Here is an 18852-nt window from a genome sequence, read left to right on the forward strand (position 1 = left end):
TAGACAAGGGTAACGGGAGCTTTCCAGGCTCTTCCTAAGGCTGAGCACTTGACCTGCATTGGTCCCTGAATCCTCACAAAAACCCTGGAAGGCAAATACTGTCGCGCCCCCTGCAGATGAGGAAACTGAGGCATGGACCGTTTGAGGTGCTTGCCCAAGGCCACACAACCAGTGACAGCACAGACGGGACTGAAAACCAGGCCGTCTGCATCCAGGGCCTGTGCTCCCCGCCTCTGCACAACTCGGCCCCCGGAACGGGGACTCAGCCACTCACGCTGGCACACGTCTGACCAGGCACCCCAGGCCCCTCTGGTGAGCCGCCAGCAAATTGGCTCTCCAGCCAGACTGCTGGCCATCAGCATCTGGGCCAGGAGCAAGGAGACGACACAGGGAGGTAGCTGACCCCAGGGGCTGGTCCCTGCTGCCATGGCAGACAGCCTGAGGCAGGACAGGTGGTCAGGCGGCTCCCCCTGGGCAGCCTGGAGGAACGGGCCAGTGCAGGGATGTTCTTGGTGTCTCCCGATGGAATGCCCAGCGATGATGGAAATGTTCAGTGACTGTGTCCAGCCGGTAGCCACTAGCCACACGTGGCTATGGCATGCTCGTGCGAGCTAGCATGACCAGGGAACCACAGGTTTGACTTTACTGGATTTTAGTTAATTCATATTTCAATAGCCCCCTGCGCTCAGTTGCTGCTTGATTGGACAGCACAGCTCAGAGCTGTACTCCTCACTCTGAGGCCATTCTAAGTCAGCTAGCGAGAGCTCTGTGATTTGCTTTATGTCAGTTCTTTAAACAGAAGTCTTTTGAGCTTCTGGGTGGCACTTGAGACAAAGTTGTTTCCAAGATGAGACAATTACTGCCACTGTTCTTAGTTGAGATCAGGGTCTTTTTCACGTACCGTCTCCACTTACCCATCACACAGCCTGCTGGGTTCTGTGCCTGGTTAAGTCTGAGGGAGCAGTGGCTCGGGGAGGTGCGGTGGCCCGTTCAGGGGCACACAGCTGGCCCGTGGCGAGCTCCAGTCTGAAGTCAGGGCTGTGTGGCTCCTGCACTGCCGTCCCAAAGCTGCTGCTCCTGCCGATGACGGAAATAATGCATAGTCCGCGTCGTCGGATTCAGTACCTGCCAGCACTTGAACTGTGGCTGGTGCGTTGAAATTCTCTTCAATTTCCATCAATTAAAATTTAAACTGCAATGGCCATACGTGGCTCGTGGCCACCGTACTGGGCAGAGCAGCCCCAGCATCCGCCACGCTCTCGAGCCACCACACTTGCCCGTCAGTGAGTGACATGACCCACGTGGGGTGACTTCCCCTTGGATTCAGTTCCCCAGGATGAGCTTCTCTGCCCTCGGGCCTCCCGCCCCAGGCAGGCAGTCCCTCTGCCCCAGAGCAGGCTCCCCTCACCCCTGCAATTCATGCTCACCCCGCACCCCGCGGCTGCAGGGGCAGTGCTGGCGTGATGTGGGCCCCGGCCCGTGGGGTCCGTGTGCTGTGGCTGCAATGAACAAATTCACACGGACTGCAGAAGTCCTGTGGAGAAGGGACGGCATGGCCACTCTCTGAGTGACAGAGTGCCCGACCCCCGCCTGGGCAGGCTTTTATTGCTTTTCTGGGAGCATTACCTCAAGGAAGGTCTTCACACATCACTGTCAGGCAGTAATGATCAAACGACAGGTAACATTCACAGAACTAGGAGGGCTTATTCTGAGTCAGGGTCAGTTAGCTAAAGGGCTATAAAACTTGGGGAAACAAACTCATGTTTGGACCCTTATCATTTAAATTGAGGGTATTAGCAAAGCAGGTTTCACAGGATTTTGTGCATTCTTAAGCCCGATTGCCGTGGGGAACCACCCCTTCCTGCCCAGGGCATTGATTCAGGCATTAAGTCAGGCAGACGGGAAAAGTAAGGCAGCCAAGAGATTAGGAGATTTCTTGCAGACAGAATGAGGACTCAGGCTTTGTCAAAGCCGAGGAGCAAGGGTCCATCACCCCCTTTTGCTGTAGCCCCCGCCAGTGTTTCTCTGAGGGCCCCTTCGTGACCGTGCCTGTCTTAGGTCATCCCTTTCTTTAGGAATCTTACCCGTCACTGGCTAACCAGTCATCCGCCCGGGGCCAAGCCGGGTGAAGTAAAAGGGGACAGAGGCGGTGCCCCTGCCAGGGAGATAAGCTTTGTCTCCTTAGTGGTTTATGGTCCCAAGGCCACTCACTCATCCTTTGCCATGGGGGGTTACAGCTCCTGAAACCAGGCAGGGCAGCTCCCCACACCGGCGGGGCCGGGGAGGACATCCGGGCTGCTCTTCCCACTCTGGCTTCCCGGGCTTTGTGGCTTCTCCCCGGAGGCCTGTGTCTGCTTCAGGGGGGTGGTCAGTTCCCGGCGGGAGCTGGGGCAACTCTTGGGGCACTCCGTGGCATCGGGAAGTGAGAGGGTGCAGGCTTGCTCCTGATGGACACACGCTGCAGCCGCAGGCAGCTTTGTGGACGCTCGTGCGGCCCTCGGCCCCTCTCTCCTGGGCTTCATAAAGCATGTATGCGCATGTGTATAATTCTTTTCTTACTTAAAAGTCATACTGCATTGTTAAAAATTCACATAAAGAAAAGAAGAATTTCATGTAGAAAGTGCCCCAGAATCTGTCCTTAGGGAAATCACTCTGAGTCTGAGACACGTTGCTCCAAGTTTTTTTGCGAGTGCTAATCTGAGACTGTACGAGTTGTTTGTTTGTTTGTTTGTTTGTTTTATAAAAATGGAATCTTATTCTCTGTGCTGTTCCATAACTCCACCCCCTTTTTTAAGATTTTATCTATTTATTTTTAGAGAGGGAAGGGAGGGAGAAAGAGAGAGAGAGAGAAACATCAACGTGCAGTTGCTGGGGGTCATGGCCTGCAACTCAGGAATGTACCCTGACTGGGAATAGAACCTGCGATGCTTTGGTTCGCAGCCTGCGCTCAATCCACTGAACTCCGCCAGCCAGGGCTCCTTTTTTTTCTTTTGCTTACTCGTGTGTTTATCCCAAAACCTTAACTGAATGCTTGCTGCGGGCTAGTCCCCGTTCCGGGAACTGGGAAGGCAGACGGAACGAGACAGCTCCCCCTGCTGGGCAGAGACGGGAGTCACCACATTGACAACTAAACTGGGGGGTTTCGACTGTGGTGAGCAGTGAGGGGGACGACGTATATAAAGAGGGGTCCCCTTGTGTCCGCAGACCCTGAGCCTGGATGCCTCCTCCATGGCCTACCCACCGCCGGAGGTGTGTGGCGCCGGCACCGAGGCCATTCAGCAGTTCCTCTGCCGAGGTAAGGCCGGGCAGCCTGCCTCCTTCGCTCGGGGGACTCACGCAGCCCCCCGAGGCTGCCCTGGGACAGCCCAGCCTGGCGGGGGAGGCGGCAGAGACCGAGGAGGCCACAGGCTGGCAGGAGAGATGGGCCACACATGGTCACACAGGAAATACAACTGCTTACAGTGGTTATGCGAGTACAGTGGGGCATCAGAGTTAGGGTCTTGGGGAAGGTCTGTCTGAGAAAGTGGCTCGGTTGAAACCTGAGGGACAGTTCGAACTTCGACCAGAGAGAAGGGCAGGTGTTCCGGCAGGCGCAGGTGCATGTGGAAGGGAAGGGCCATGGAGGGAGGGCCGAGTGGCTGGGGGCCACGGTAAAGGGAGGAGAGACGGGGGTGAGGTGAGAAGGGGTCCAGGCCTCTCGTGCAGGAGAGGGATGCACTTTTTACTGTGCAAAAGTTCCCCCGGCTCCTGGGAGGAGGAGGGGTTGGAGGAAGCAGGAGTGGAGGGGGTGGGCCGTGCGGAGGTCACTGGGGTCGTCCGAAGAGACGCCATGGTGGACTGGACTTAGAGGGGTGGCCGCGCAGCAGCAGGAGCTAGAGGCCAGGGCCAGGGCTGGGCGCCAGCAGGGAGAGCAGTGCACAGGCAGACCCTGGAGACAGTGCGGCCCGCTCCAGGCCGCTGCGGCAGGACAGCAAGGCGTGAGCTTTCTGCTGGTGCGGGTGGCGGGGTCTTGCCTCCAGTTTGTAAAGGGCGCAGTGACGCTGGGCGAGGCCCGCCTGCGCCCAGTCACCTCCTGTGAGGCTGGGGGGGCTCCTGTCACCTGCTGAACTTCCGGGGCACAGTCAAGACTCGCACACACGTCCGGTCGTCTGGCTTGTGATGGAGGTGCCATCACGGGGCACTGAGAAAGGAGAGCCGAGTGCTTGTCGTAAATGATCCTGGATCAGCTGGATACCCACGTGGGAAAGAAGGGACCTTGACCTCTTCCTTACATATAGGAGACAGGCAGCACTCACCATGGAAGGCCGATCAGTTAGTGTTCATTAAGATCAAAAACTTCTTTCCGTCAAAGCACACCATTCAGGGAAAGGAAGGGCAGGCTCTGAAGTTGGAGATGAAGCTGCGATGCATACCCAGCAAGGGACTTGCTTCCGGAAGGTGGAGAGAGCTAGAGAGCAGTAAGCAAAAGGCACTGTCAAAAGACTCGAGTAGGAATTTTAGAAAAGAGGATATCCAGGTAGTCATCAGTCACGAAAAAAGGGAGTCGGCAGCATTTTAGTCAATGGAAAAATGCAAATTAAAAGTGCAAAGAGATACGTAAACCCTAACTCACCCACACAAAAGTGGCCCAGAGTTATCTGACCGTGCCCAGAACGAGCAAAGATGCAGAGCAACGGGCGCTCCGGCACGCTGCCGGGGGAGGCGTGAGCTGGGACTCTTCAGAAAGGAACTGTCCACACCCACCCACGCTGAGCTCTCGAATGCCCTGGGGCGCTTCAGTTCCGTGCCTGGGTCAGTGCCCGGGGCAGTGCACGCTGTCACATGACCAAGGCCAAGCACAGAGGTGCCCGTAGCAGCCCCCCGTGTGACAGCGCAGACTGGAAACACCGCACGTCCGTCGGCAGTAGAAGGGACAGTCAGTCTGCTGACTGCTCAGGACACCACACAGCAGCCGAGAGCGAACTGTGCTGAGCCTCCCTGACGTGGTGGCAGCCCAGAGAGGCCAGGCGCCGGAAGGTGCCCTTGAGCTCCAACCAGCACTGAGTGTCCTCTCGGGGGTGTTCTCTCTCAGGCAGCGGTGAGCCGTGCAGGAGGGCTCCGTAGGAGTTCTGTACAGGAGTGACACCGCAGTTCCTAAAGGGAGGCGGCGTGCACCACATGGCAGTGGCTGGGCCAGGGCCACCAGAGCGGCCTGAGCACCAGGCGGTCCTGACCGGCGCCGTGGGTGCACCTGCCTCACAGCTGCAGAAACACTCCTTCAGCTGTGTCGGCTGCGTGGCGGACATGCACATGCACGCAGAGTTTTTGGTTTCGCTCTTTGAAAACATTAAAGAAAAACCCCACAAAAGATATACTATGCGACTCCGTGCCCTGCTTTTTTTTTTTTTTTTTTTTAACTAAAAATAAGCCTGTGCCCTTTCCTGACATATGGGTCTGCCTCGTTTAAACTGCTGTGCAGCATTTCACGAGCCGGAGCCCGCTGGTGTGGACGTGGGGGTCTCTGCGATACCCCCTCACGAACACTGACCCGCGCCTCCCTGGCCCATGTGTGCGTGCCCCTAGGGCAGGCGCAGCCAGGCTCGCACAGTGGCGGGGACCAGCACTCCGCATTGCCCTCTGAAGAGGTTACACCAGGCTGTCTTCCCACGGGCGCATCGGAGAGGGCCTTTCCCCCACCCCAGCCTGGCTAGCACTTGGTACTGTCTTTGACAGTCTTCTAATCTGGCAGTAAACAAGGGAGCCTGTTATATTTTAATGTCAGCTCCTTGATTGTGTGAATATTTTTACGTGTGTCTACTACCCGGTTTCAGTTGTTCTTGTGAATTGCCTATTTATGTCCTAGGTGTGGCGGGCAGATAACTTTGACTACATTGAAATCTACTTTTTTTTTTAAGATTTTATTTATTTTTAAACAGAGGAGAAGGAAGGGAGCGAGAAAGAGAGGGAGAGAAACATCAGGGTGTGGTTGCCTCTTGCATGTCCCCATCTGGGGACTTGGCCCGCAACCCAGGCATGTGCCCTGACTGGGAATCGAACCAGTGACACTTTGTTTCACAGGCTGGTGCTCAATCCACTGAGCCACACCAGCCAGGGCAAAATCTAAACCTTCTTTATCTCAAAAGGATAGGATACCATCATCAAAGCTAAAAAGACGAATTGCCACCTAAAGAAAGATAGTGGCGACATGTACTATAGACTGGAGATTACTAACTATAGCACATAAAGAGCACCGGCAAATCAGCAAGAACAAGGCACAAACTACCCAGGGCCAGAAGGCCAGGCTCTTGCCCAAGGTCCCACACACAGGACACCATGGGTAAAGCTGAGTCCTGATCCCAGCCTTCAACTACTGATCTCGGGCTTTTTCGCACCTTATCACCACTTGGGTGATAAAGAGGCAGTTGGTGTGTCTGTCTATTCACTCAGCTGAAGCTCCCTGAGCACTGGCTACACTGGCCCAGGTGTGAGGACTGGTGGGGGACACGGGGTGCCCAGTCTGGGGTAGGGGGACAGTGGCCTGAGGCGGGGGTGGGACAGGGTGCCCAGGAGGAAGGCGGGGTGACAGGAGCTGGCAGTGCCAGGTACCTGGGCTGCCCCCTCCCCTACGGGCAACTTGAACCATGTCTTGCAGAGTCAGGGCTGGAGTACTACCCACCGTCTCAGTACCTGCTGCCCGTCCTAGAGCGGGACGGGGCCGAGAGCTCCCAGGACAGCCCCGATGGGCCCATGGGCCGATTCTCCAGGGAGGAGGTAGAATGGCAGGTAAGGTACACCCGCCTGCTGGCACGTGGGGGGAGGGGGTCCCGGGCACCGGGGGGATGTTCAGAGCTGCAGCCTCTAGTGTCCTCCAGCAAAGTAAAGTTCACCTCCCTTCAGACCGATGTGCTTAGACAGCCACCCCACCTCTCCAGCTCCCCAAGCGTCAGCAGCACCCTGCTGCCCTCTGCTGTTCGGGCTGGCTCTCCCAGGTCCCTGTGTGGTGCAGGCGCGCGCGCGCTCTCACACACACACACACACACACACACACACACACACACAGGCCCGCCTTGGGGAGATCGCGGGTCTGTTTCCAGGCCACTGCAATGCAACAAATGTCACAGCAGAGCAAGTCACATGGATCTGTGGCTTTCCCGTGCACATAAAAGCTATGTGCACACTATGCCGCAGTCTGTCAAGTGTGCAATAGCATTATGTCTAAAAAATGCGCCCACCATAATTAAAAACTACTTTATTGCTAAAAAATGCTAACCATCATCTAAACCTTCAGCACGTTGTAATCTTTTTGCTGGTAGAGGATCTTAACCTCAGTGTTGATGGAAACATAGTATCTGCAAAGCGCAACAAAATGATGTGTGTCTGTATATGCATTTTTCCTAAGGTACAAATTTATGGAAGTAGATGCGTGGACTTGGGTCTGAGAATGACATGTGGGGTGGGGTGGGGTGGGGTGGGGGAGCCAGGGTTAGGACTGGGAGTGTTCAGTGGGTGCCTCGGTTTTATATGCCATGTTTTAATTCCATGTTTTAATTTTTTTGAAGATTTTATTTATTTTTAGACAGAGGGGAAGGGAGGGAGAAAGAGAGAGAGAGAGAGAAACATCAATGTGTGGTTGCCTCTCATGCGCCCCCCAGTGGGGACCTGGCCTGCAACCCAGGCATGTGCCCTGACTGGGAATCGAACTAACAACCCTTTGGTTCGCAGGCTGGTGCTCAGTCCACTGAGCCACACCTGCCAGGGCTCGGTCTCCCTTTCTGAGTACCAGGCCTTCTCAGGGCTGCATCCCCGGAACTGTGTTGAAGACCTTCCTACGGGGGAACCTAGCCCCATGGTTCTCAGCCCTCAGTGTCCACCCCCCACCCCACCATTCCGGTGCCGTACTCTGGGCTGGGCCTGGGGGTCTCAGTGGTGTCAGGCTGCCCACCTTCTCTGACCACTGCCTTTTTTCCCCCCAGAATAGGTTCTCAGACTATGAGAAGAGGAAGGTAAGAAAATACCTCTTGTCCTCCATTGCTTTGCTTCTAATTAAAGATCCCAACAATTATAAAAGGCTTGAGGAAACAAGTTCTTCCTGCCTCTAAATTAGAGGTGAAGCAACACTTTCCTCTTACGTACATCACCCCGGCACACCCTCCCAGCCTCAGTAGGTGGTAGAGTGTCTCCATTTGGCAGATGGGAAGACTGAGGCTCAGAGGCGTTGAGCCCAACCCCAGGCTCTGAATCCCTGGCCCTGGCCAGCGAACAGCCTGTTTCACTTCAGTGAGGCCCCGTGGGGCTGCTCAGCATTAAGACCCGCAGCCCGCACTGTTCAGAGTTTCAGGACGGGTTCACAACGCTCCCACATCCTGATGCCCGCAAGTCCTGTGCCAGCAGTCACCAGGACCTCCGTCCTTGCAGGAACAGAAGATGCTGGAGAAACTCGAGTTTGAACGGCGCCTGGAAGTCGGGCAGCGAGAGCACGCGCAGCTCCTGCAGGAGAGCAACAGCCACCGGGACGAGATCCTTCAGACGGTCAGGGAGGTTCGTGAGCGGCCAGCGCGGGGTCGGCCTGTCCGTGCGCCCCTGCCAGGGCCTCCTGACTGCAGCTGGGGCCCCTCTGGTGGGGGAAGACAGTGGGAGTGAGCTCCCTCATTTCCACACTCCAGGGCCTAGGGGGCTTAACACCACCTCCTCCGGACTCCTTGAGTACCATGCACACCCCGAGGCCTAGCAAGGGGAGGACCTGGCCCAAGGTCACATGGAAAGGGCTGGCAGGAAGGGGGCGGAGAACCCATTCTCCTAACCCCAGTCAGGGGCCCCCTCACTGCCCTGTGGCGTCTAAAGGGGCTGCAGGCGCTCAGGACCTCCGCCCGCCCGTCCTGCCGCAGGAGCAGTCCCGGCTGGAGCAGGGCCTCAGCAAGCACCGGCGCTACCTGGACGCAGAGCGTCAGCGGCTGCAGGAGCAGCTGAAGCAGACGGAGCAGAACATCTCCAACCGGATCCGGAAGCTCCTGCAAGACAATCAGAGGTCAGGCTGGTGTCCTCCCGGCCCCCGGGCCCAGGGACCTTCTCCCACATGATGCCTTTGAGGGAGACCAGGCTGGGGGTCCATGTCCCTGTCACAGGCCCCACTCCCACCCAAGGGTTCCACTGTTGGGTCCGGTCTCAGTGCTGCAGTCACACTGACTTAAAGAGGAGAGACCGGTCCAGGCGTGGCCAGCTCTGTGCCCTGTTCTGGGGCGGCCACCAACCGGACCTGGGCCCCCCGAGTCCCAGCTGCAAAATAAGCGGATGCAAGACAGTTCAGAGCACCTCTGTTCCAGTCCTGTGGGTTCCGCTCGCCCAAGCAGGGCCTCTGGGAGCAGGTCTCGGTGGGGCCTGGGAGAAAGGGGGCCGGGCAGAGACCTCAGTGGGGAGCCGGAGGAAGTCTGGTTGGGGCTCCCAGGGAAAAGGTTCCCAAACAGGCTTCCACCACGTCCCCGGTCCTTTCCGGGCTTCCTTTGCCCTTCACTCGTCCCTCTGCCGTCCTGGGCGCCCGCAAGCCGGTGCCCTGCTCCCCGAGCCCTCGCCACCACCTCGGGCGCCCGGGAAAGCTCCCATCCTCTGGGCGCTTTTTAAGTGCCACGCGCTTCATGTGCATTTTCTCACTCTTTACAAATACTCCACGAAGGTTTCGTTGTTGTTGTTGTTTAATGCTGTGCTCACGTCGCAGTCGAGGAACTGACCTGAGACCACAGGGCCCCTCCCTCAGCGGTGGGGCGTAGAGGCCCACAGCCCGGTCCCTCCGCCCCCTGTGCCGCTGCCAATGCAGGAGGGGGCGGGGCCTGTGGAAACAGGCGCGCAGTGCAGGGGCGGGGCCGCTGCAGGGACCTGTCCCGGATTTCTCCGCAGGCAAAAAAAGACCTCCGAGATTTTGAAGTCGCTGGAAAATGAAAGGCAAGTGTTCCGCTCTAGCGCTTCCTCCGCACAGCCCTCCTTCCGGGGGCAGAGGGTGGGGAGGGCTGGCTTTGGGGTTAGGGTGTCTCATGAATCTCAAGGATTGTGTCCGAAAGCTTTCCTGAAGCCGTGAGGAAATCCACCTCATTAGGGAATATCGAGTTAAAAAGAATCGCTGTCTGCACGTTTGTGTGAGTGCATCCCTGACAAAAATTCAGAAGTGAACAAGAATGTGTGTATAATGTCCTACCGTATTCCCAGTGTAAAAACAATGACCAAGAAATCTACATTTCTGGGGGAAAAAGACTTTGGTTACATGAATTATGCTCTAAAGAATAGTCTGTTGCCACTCAGTATCTTGTAGAAGAATATTCCTCACTGAAGGAGACACAATATATGCTAAGTGGAAAAGTGGGGTCTACAGTCTATCATGTTTTAAAACATTTTATTTATTTATTTTTAGAGAGAGGGGAAGGGAGGGAGATAGAGAGGGAGAGAAACATCAATGTGTGGTTGCCTCTTGTATGCCCCTCACTGGGGAGCTGGACTGACTGGGAATCGAACCAGTGACCCTTTGGTTTGCAAGCCAGTGCTTAATCAACTGAACAACTGAGCCACACCAGCCAGGGCCAGTCTATCATTTCTCTTTTTTTTTTTTTTTTTAAGATTTTATTTATTTATTTTTAGAGAGGGAAGCGGTGGGGAGAGAGAGAGAAACATCAATGTGCGGTTGCTGAGGGTCATGGCCTGCAACCCAGGCATGTGCCCTGACTGGGAATCGAACCTGCGACACTTTGGTTCACAGCCCGTGCTCAATCCACTGAGCTACGCCAGCCAGGACCAATCTATCATTTCTTGAAGACAACCTGTACATTTCCGTGCTCAGAGAGCAAAAAGACCCACCCCTGGTGGTGTACACTGAACATGTTTATACGTGGGAATTAGAGGCGGTGATAGTTTTCTTCCCTTATCAGTACTTTTCAAGTTTGCTGCTTTGAGGTGTTCCACCGTAGTAATGAGAAAGATGGTGGCTGGGAGGGACAACCTCTGCCACTTCCCCAGGTATTAACGGGACCCCTCCTGGTTCTCTGAGATCCCAAAACAGCAGCGTGAACTTTGCCGCTGTCCTTGTGCCCAGCCTTCCGGGCCCCTGGCTGCCTGGGGGGACCTGCTATAGGGCGCTCCAGCCGGGCCGCAGAGCAGCCCGCATTCCACCCACGTAAACTGTGGTGCTGGTGGTAGCCAAGATGGTCAAGGCCAAGCTGTGGCCGGTGGCCTCGTTTCTTCAGCACACGCTGATCAACTGCCCTCCCTGTGCTGGGCCTGGGGTCCAGCGGTGTACCATACGGCCCCCCTGGAGCAGCCTGTGGTCCTGGGGCAGAGGGGCTCTGGAGAGACATGCTTCTTCCATTGCAGTCAGACCCTGCAGGAACATCAGAGGGTTATCCCGGCAAGCCACCGCAGCCGGCTGAGTGTGGGGGAAGTGTGCTCACCCATGCAGCATGCATGCATGTACATGCACGTGATTTACCTTTCGTATGTTCGTTTCAGGTTCTTATTTTTTCATTACCATTTGCATTCAGCACTTCTTAGTTTTAGCTAATTATGTCTTGGATGTCTCACCATGCCAAAAACCTCGTTGTTTGCAGTAGCCGCAGGGTACCCACTGTGTGATTATGCCATAACTTATTTAATTGGCCCTCTGTTCATGAATATTTGTTTCCAGGTTTTCATAATTACAATTTCAGTGACTAGCTTCTAAATACACCTGTATGCATTTATGTGACTATTTTTTAAGGAAATAGTCAAAGGACATTTGATAGGTATTGTTAAATTGCCTTCAAACAACGTTTCACCAGTTTACGCCCTCCTCACCAGTGTATGAAAGAAAGTGCCCATTTCAGCGCCTCCATCGCCATCACCAATGGTCACTGGTTTTCTTAATCTCGGCCAGTCTGCTAGGTGAAAAGGTTTCACTTTCCATAGTGACCAGTGGTATTAAGCATCTTTCTGTGTATTTATTGGTCACTTGCATCTAAGCGAGTGAAGTGGCGGTTTGCATCTTTTGCCCATTTTTCTAAAGGGATGCTCATCTTTTTATGCAAGAAACTCTAACTGCAAGGCTGGAGGTAAACAGGGCCCCCGTGGAGGGGGGGGGTTTAATGCAGCAGGAGCACATCTAGGCTGGCACATCAAGGAGGACTTCCTGAAGGAGGTGCTATTCGTCTGAGGGAACTTCCTCTTGGAAACGTTACGTCTGCTGAACAAATGGGTGGGTTGTTTCTCCAGAATAAGAATGGAGCAGTTGATGTCCATAACCCAGGAGGAGACGGAGAACCTGCGAAGACGTGAGGTTGCCTGTGAGTCTCAGGGAGGGGAGGGGTCAGGGGTCATGGGAACAGAGCTTGGTTCTCCAGGGGGGCAGGACAGGCGGTCACCTATAGAGGGTGCTGAGTGTTAACATCTCCCATAAGAAGTAAGAAGTGATACGTTTAGTGTGATAACATTCTGATTTTTTTATTGCGGTGAAATACACACAACATAAAATGGACCATTTTAACCACTTTTCTGTGGTTCTGTGGCGTTAAGTACATCATTGTGCAGCCGTCACCACTCCCGTGTCCAGAACTCTGTCTTACAAAACTGACACTCTATACCCACGAAAGCACAGCTCATCGTTTCCACCTCCCCTGCCCCTGGCACCCGCCACTCTACTCTCTGTCTCCGCCAATCCGGTGGCTCTAGGTCTCCCGTGTAAGTGGGGTCACGTGGTGTTCACCTTTTTGTCGACCAGCTCCTTTCACTTAGCGAGGTTCTTCTGTGTTGCAGTTTGCCTCTGAATCTGCTTCCCTGCTGAGGCTGCGTAACGTTCCGTTGCGTGGGTGGACCGCATTTGGTCACTGTCTTCGCCGCCAGCGGGCACTCGGGCTGTTTCCGCCTGTGGGTTTTTGTGAATGTGGACGTGGTGCACACGCAGCTCTTCGATTCTTTGTCAGTTTCTATTTTTTTAAAGATTTTATTTATTTTTAGAGGGGGAAAGGGAGGGAGAACGAAAGGAAGAGAAACATCAGTGTGTGGTTGCCCCTCACACGGCCCCCACTGGGGACCCGGCCTACAACCCCGGCATGTGCCCTGACCAGGAATCGAACTGGTGACCCCTCAGTTCTCAGCCCACGCTCAATCCACTTAGGGAGCTACAGCAGCCAGGGCAGTTTCTTAATTTTAACCATTTAAAATCCACAAGTATACATTAACATATAACTGGAAGAATACATATCAAAATGTAATGATCCCTCCGGTGACCAATTATAGGAGATTTTGTGTGTGCTGTTCAGTGTCTTGCAGTGAGTTGATCTTTCGTGCTTAAGTTGCTTTGATAGTTTAATCAAAAAGATTTCCCTTGTGGGTGGCCATCAGGTGGTGACGAGGCAGACCCTGCGAGGCCACCCAAGGAGCGGCCACCCCGTTCTCAGCCCCCGTCCCCGTGTCTCCCCAGCCGCCATGCAGCAGATGCTGACCGAGAGCTGCAAGAACCGCTTCCTTCAGACGGCCTACGAGTCCCAGAGGCAGAGCTTGGTCCAGCAGGCCTGTTCCAGGTAAGGTAAGGAGAGGCTTCCTGAGGACGGGAGTTGGGGGAGCCGGCTCTGAGCCCCGGGAGCCCCTGCCCCCAGCCCCAAGCCTCGGCCGTGCTGCTGGAGGCGGGTGGTGACTGGCCTTCACTCACGGACTGGCTGGCTGGACCTCGTGATTCTGTGTTGGGTCATGATAAAGTGACAGTAACTCCTGTCACTGCACTTCAGCGATACTGTGTTTTTTACAGATTCAAGGTCTGTGGCAACCACGCCTCCACCAATATATTGGTGCCATTTTTCCTGCAGGCTCAGATGGTTAGCATTTCGTAGCATTAAATAATTTTTTTAGTTCAAGTATGTTTTTGAGACATAATGCTATTGCACACTCAATAGATTACAGCGTAGCATAAACATAGTCCTTATGTGCACTGGGAAACCCAGAAATTCTTGTGTTCGCTTTATTGCAATGTTCCCTTTATCGCGGTGGTCTGGAACCGAACCCGCCACGTCTCTGAGATGTGCCTGTGGTCGCTACCACTTCCCGTGCACTTCCGTGTGCCGGGCACTTGGCCCGGTGGTGCGCATCGGCTCACTGAACCTCTGAGGGACTGTGTGGTTACTAGCCCTGTTCTACAAGCACAGCTCGGGCTGAGAGATGCTATGTGACACACCCAAGGAAGCACAGCTATCAAGTGACAGAGCCGGGATTCGAACCCAGGCAGAGTGGGGGTGGGGGGTGGGCTCCTTTTTTTTTTTTTTAAGATTTTATTTATTTACTTTTAGAGAGAGAATGAGGGAAGGAGAAAGAGAGGGAGAAAAATGTCAATGTGTGAGAGATACATTGACTGGTCCATCTCTCATATCCCCCAAATGGGAACCCAGCCCACAACCCAGCCATGTGCCCTGATCAGGAATCGAACCAGGGACCCTTCGGTTTGCAGACCGGTGCTCAGTCCACTGAGCCACACCAGCCATGGCGGGGCTGTGCTGTTGACTGTGGTGCACTCCTCATCGCCAAGGGTCCACACAGGTCGGGGCAGAGTGTACTAGGGGGCACGGTGATAGGGCTGCTGGTCCCTTCGGTGCTGATGGCCCCTCTGGGTCTAACTCTCCAAGTTTGCCTCAGCGGCACCATGGGTTGGCCTGTTGAGGGAGCCTCGGGGTCTGGCAGAGCCAGGTGAGAGGAGCCCCGTCGGTGCTCAGGAGCCCCAGACGGGGACGGGCCAGGAGCTCGGGCTGCCCTTGTGTTTGTCCTTCCGTCCAGACGGCACAGCTGCCGGCCTCCCGTGCCCTCAGGGGCGGGGCCTCCTCCCCTGCTTCCTGGCGTGTGGCGCTGTGCTTAGGAGCATGTGCGTGTCTTCTCTCAGTAACTGTGACGTCTCGGGCGAGTTTCTTTCCCCTTCTGAGCCTCGAGTTTCATATCAGAAGAATGGGGGGTAAATCGCAGTACTACCCCTCGAGTTGCTGGAGCATTTAGTGAACATTAGTGAGTGTGAGGTCTGCCACGGAGGGTCCAATCAGTAACAGCCATTATTATGAAACAAGCCAATGCGAGACCAAGATGGCACCGACGTGTGGACATACACGAGGTCGCAGGGTTTGGGTTTTTGTGTCAGAATCATGAGACCCGTTCTTGGCGCTGAGAGCAGACCCCTGCCGGGGCCAGAAAGGCTGCGGTGGGGAGCACCGGCATGAGTGCCCGGGAAGGGCAGCTTTCTCCAGGCCCGTGCAGCTCACCAGGGGCCGTGCTCCAGCGGATGGGGGTGGTGGTGAGAGGACCTGGAGACCGTGTCTCCCAGCCCCCAAGGCAGAGACTTTGTCACCTTCTGCCCAGGGCCACGGGACTCAGACAGACCCCGTCTGCGCCCAGCCTGGAGCACGGCCCCCAGCCGGCGCTCCAGAAGCACTGCTGAATGAATAAACGGTGTGTCCTGGTCTCCTCCAAGGTGCCCGGCACACAGGAGGCGCTCGGAAAATGCTGAGAGGGTAAATGAACTTGCTGTCTTCCCGGCAGCATGGCTGAAATGGACGAGCGGTTCCAGCAGATTCTGGCGTGGCAGCAGATGGACCAGAACAAAGCCATCAGCCACATCCTGCAGGAGGTGAGCCCTTGCCCGGGGCGTGAGGGCAAGGTGCGCAGAGGCAGGGCCTCGGACCTCCGCGTGGAGCCCTGTCCTGGCCAGCACATGAGACCCAGGGTGCCCGGTGCACCCAGCACAAACCGCCCGGAGGAGAGGGGCAGGGAGAGGCCTCTGGCAGGGATCCACCGGTCACTGAAATCCCGGGAAGTGCCCCTACTTCTCCCTGTGCTGTGGGGCCCCATCATAAGGCCTGGAAGGGCAGGGAGTGGATCACACCTCCGAGGAGGAGCCCACGGGAGAGCCCACCACACCCGCCTGCACCCCTGCTGTCTTCTCGGCTGCTGGGAAAGCAAGGCCCCCGCTCCTGCTCAGCAGGCCCTGCTCTGTTGTAGAGCGCCATGCAGAAGGCTGCATTTGAGGCTCTCCAGGTGAAGAAGGACCTGATGCATCGGCAGATCAGGAACCAGGTGAGCGTGTGGGGTCGTGGCCCCCCACCTAGACCTGTCCTGCCAGCTTTTGGAGTGGTGCAGAGGTGGCCGGACAGGTGGCAGATGAGATTGAATCCTGGCTCTTTCATGTGGCCGCTCAGCAGGGGGCCTCCCCTCAGAACCTCCCTTTCCTCCCAGGACCGAGGTCAGGGGCTGCCGGGAGGTGCCTCCAGGCAGCACTGTGAGTGCCCGGCAAACGTGCCCCGTCCTCGCCATTTCTCACATTGCCCAGGGCTGCGGCCCTGACCGCAGAGGCAGCCTCCGTGCTGACCCCGCCCCAGGCGGCAGGGAGCTGTGGGCTGGGACACATTGGATCTCCTGCCAGAGGGAGCAGGGAGGCCCTGTCAGCTGAGGGGTGACCTGGGCTTGGAGGAGAGGGATGCACTCTCATCCGGGCTCTGCTCTGACCTTTGGCCAGCGCTGGGCAGGCCCCGCCGCTGTGGCCTCTCAGCCACCTCCATGGCGCGGGGCTGTCGGACCCTTGGGGCTTTCCTGAGGACGGGGTGCACTCGGCGGGCTGGGGGTGACAGGAGCTTCCAGGCTGTGGGGACGCTCATCACATCGTATTCCGCACACTTTGAATTTCGCATTCTGCATGGTTTTTTTTTTTTTTTTTTCCTTTTTGGGTCAAAACCAACTTACCTTTTTATTTCCCTGTTTAATTTCAATCCTACATATAGCCAGACATGAAGCTCATTCCTCTGACCAGGGGCTGGTGGAGACATAGAAACTTAGGGACAAGGGTCATAGGGTCCTAGGCATGGGGTAGAGACCAGCTGTGGAGCCTGACCCCCAGGGCCAAAAGCCCCCAATCACGCCCCGAGGGTGTGCGGTGACCCCTAGACCATCTCGCTGTGGGTGCTTTTGACCCACCAGGCCAGCCCTTCCCCTTCAGACCCCAAGCAGGCACACCCCAGGGAAAGGGCTCACTCGCTCACCTGCTCTGTGTCCGCGGGCAAGTTACTTAACCTCTCTGAGCCTCAGTTTCCTTGTCTGTAAAATGGAGGCAATACTACCCCCTAACAGCCGGGGGAGAACTGACGAACTCACACATGCAGCGTGTCCGGCACGGGCCTAGCCCAGAACCCTCCATACCGATCAGCCGCCGCCCCTGTTATTACTCAGTCACTTCCATCCTCTGCCCCCGCTGGGAGAGCCGTCCAGAGGGAGCGAGAGAGCGGGACCAGGAAGAGGCTCCGGGAGAAGTCGCGTCTGCTCTTCCCTCAGGCCTGCGCCTGGGAGGGAAGCCCCTTCTTCCGCCCACACACCTTTATTCGGCACCCTCTCCGTCACGGCGCCTGCGCTCAGACCTTGGTCAACATTATTGACCAGGACGGGCATGCCGCCCCCCCCACCAGAAAAGCACTCAGGGCCCCTTTATTCCAGAGACCCCCCCCCCAGAAAAGATTCCTAGCACCCACTTGTCCATCAGAGAGCAGCGGCACAGAGCTGGACTGTGGGTGCCGTGAGTAAAACCCTGTCTCGTCTTCTGTTTAGATTAAGTTAATAGAGACTGAGTTATTGCAGCTGACACAGCTGGAGTTAAAGAGGAAGGCCCTGGACACAGAGGCACTGCAGGTACGTAGGGCTCCCTGGCCGCCCCGCCCCTCCCCGTCCCCCAGTGGAGTCCCCCACCCAGTGCCCCCGCTGCCCCTCGGCAGTGACTCCCCAGCAGGCAGGACAGGTCTCCTCTGTGGCCGTGACATAGGAGGGGGGCCCAATCCCAGAGCTGATGGGCGCACAGGTCACGGCGAGGGGTCGGGTCAGCCCGTTGCCAGGCAGGAGGGTCAGAGGAAGGGAGGTTTCATTGCCGCGGCTCACCCAGGCGACATCTCCATCTCTGCGTTTTCTTTGTTTCGGAGCAGGGCTGCTGCCGAGCTCCCTGTCTCTCCAAGCCATGCTTCTGGGGCGCTGGTTCGGCTGGTGGGCTGACATCCTCTGGGGAAGGGGTTTTCCTGGTGTCCTAAGAGTGTCTGGAGGAGAGGACCCAGCCATTACTGTGTCCCTCCCTCCGGGCAGCTTCTCTGGGAGCTCCGGGCGGGCGTCCTGCTCACCGAGAAGGGGCAGCAGGGACTAGCAGACAGCATTCTGGTCTGCAAGTCTGGGACCTGGGTCCTGTCCCTGCACAGTCTGGCCGTGTGACCTGGGCGGGAATGGGGAACAGGGTGGCCTCTGTCCGCCCGCCTGCACCACGCAGAGGGCCTGAGTCAGTGGCGTGCGAGGACTCGGGCCCCCCCAGGCTTCGAGCAGAGCCTGCTGTTCTCAGGTTGTCTTGTGGGCTTCTCAGTGCAGGGAGGGAGCACTGCAGGCGGGCGCCCTGGTCCCGGGTCCGCCACAGATGCGCTGTGTGAGTCACTGCCCCGCCCTGGGCCTCCATTTCTCCCCTCCAGAAAGGGGAAGTAACAATCCCCCAGGCCCGGCCTGGCCGGTCAGGGCCGGCCGAGAGAGGCGAGCTAGCGATCGGAAAGCCTAGTGTGGGCCTGGAAACGGCCCTCAGCGGGGAGGGGCTGAGCTCAGAGCAGGTGCCCTTGTCCCTTGCCTGTTGGAGCTTTCGGGCTCCACTTTCCGGGCCTCCAGGGGTCCCTGAGGTCAGAGGTGACGGAACACCGACACAGACGAGGGCTCTGCTGTGCCTGCCTGCGCACCTGCCTGTGCGGGGCCTTCCAGACTGCTGCGGGTGACCAGCCCTCCCTGCCACGCGCGTCCCCCACGGGCTCTAGCCAGGGAGGAGCTCAGCCATGGCTTGTCATTTCCTCTGTTTGCTCTTTCTGACCACTCCACAGACATCCCACGCCCCGC

The 18852-nt window shown here is 56.7% G+C and overlaps 1 protein-coding gene across 3 annotated transcripts in view; it reads left to right on the forward strand.

Annotated features, from left to right (window-relative positions):
- Positions 1-18852, forward strand: part of LRSAM1 (leucine rich repeat and sterile alpha motif containing 1) — a 36401-nt gene that overhangs the window by 8683 nt on the left and 8866 nt on the right. For all 3 annotated transcript variants that reach the window (XR_004902355.1, XR_004902356.1, XM_036022251.1), the window contains exons 10-20: positions 3205-3295; positions 6632-6762; positions 7953-7982; positions 8395-8517; positions 8865-9004; positions 9868-9912; positions 12202-12272; positions 13409-13508; positions 15499-15586; positions 15958-16032; positions 17551-17631. Coding sequence is in view for 1 of the 3 variants with exons in the window: in XM_036022251.1 (XP_035878144.1) it covers positions 3205-3295; positions 6632-6762; positions 7953-7982; positions 8395-8517; positions 8865-9004; positions 9868-9912; positions 12202-12272; positions 13409-13508; positions 15499-15586; positions 15958-16032; positions 17551-17631 (975 nt within the window). In the remaining 2 variants the exon portion in view is untranslated. The remainder of the gene's footprint in view (positions 1-3204; positions 3296-6631; positions 6763-7952; positions 7983-8394; positions 8518-8864; positions 9005-9867; positions 9913-12201; positions 12273-13408; positions 13509-15498; positions 15587-15957; positions 16033-17550; positions 17632-18852) is intronic.

Source organism: Phyllostomus discolor, chromosome 3, assembly GCF_004126475.2.
Source record: "Phyllostomus discolor isolate MPI-MPIP mPhyDis1 chromosome 3, mPhyDis1.pri.v3, whole genome shotgun sequence".
NCBI classification, from domain to species: Eukaryota; Metazoa; Chordata; class Mammalia; order Chiroptera; family Phyllostomidae; genus Phyllostomus; species Phyllostomus discolor.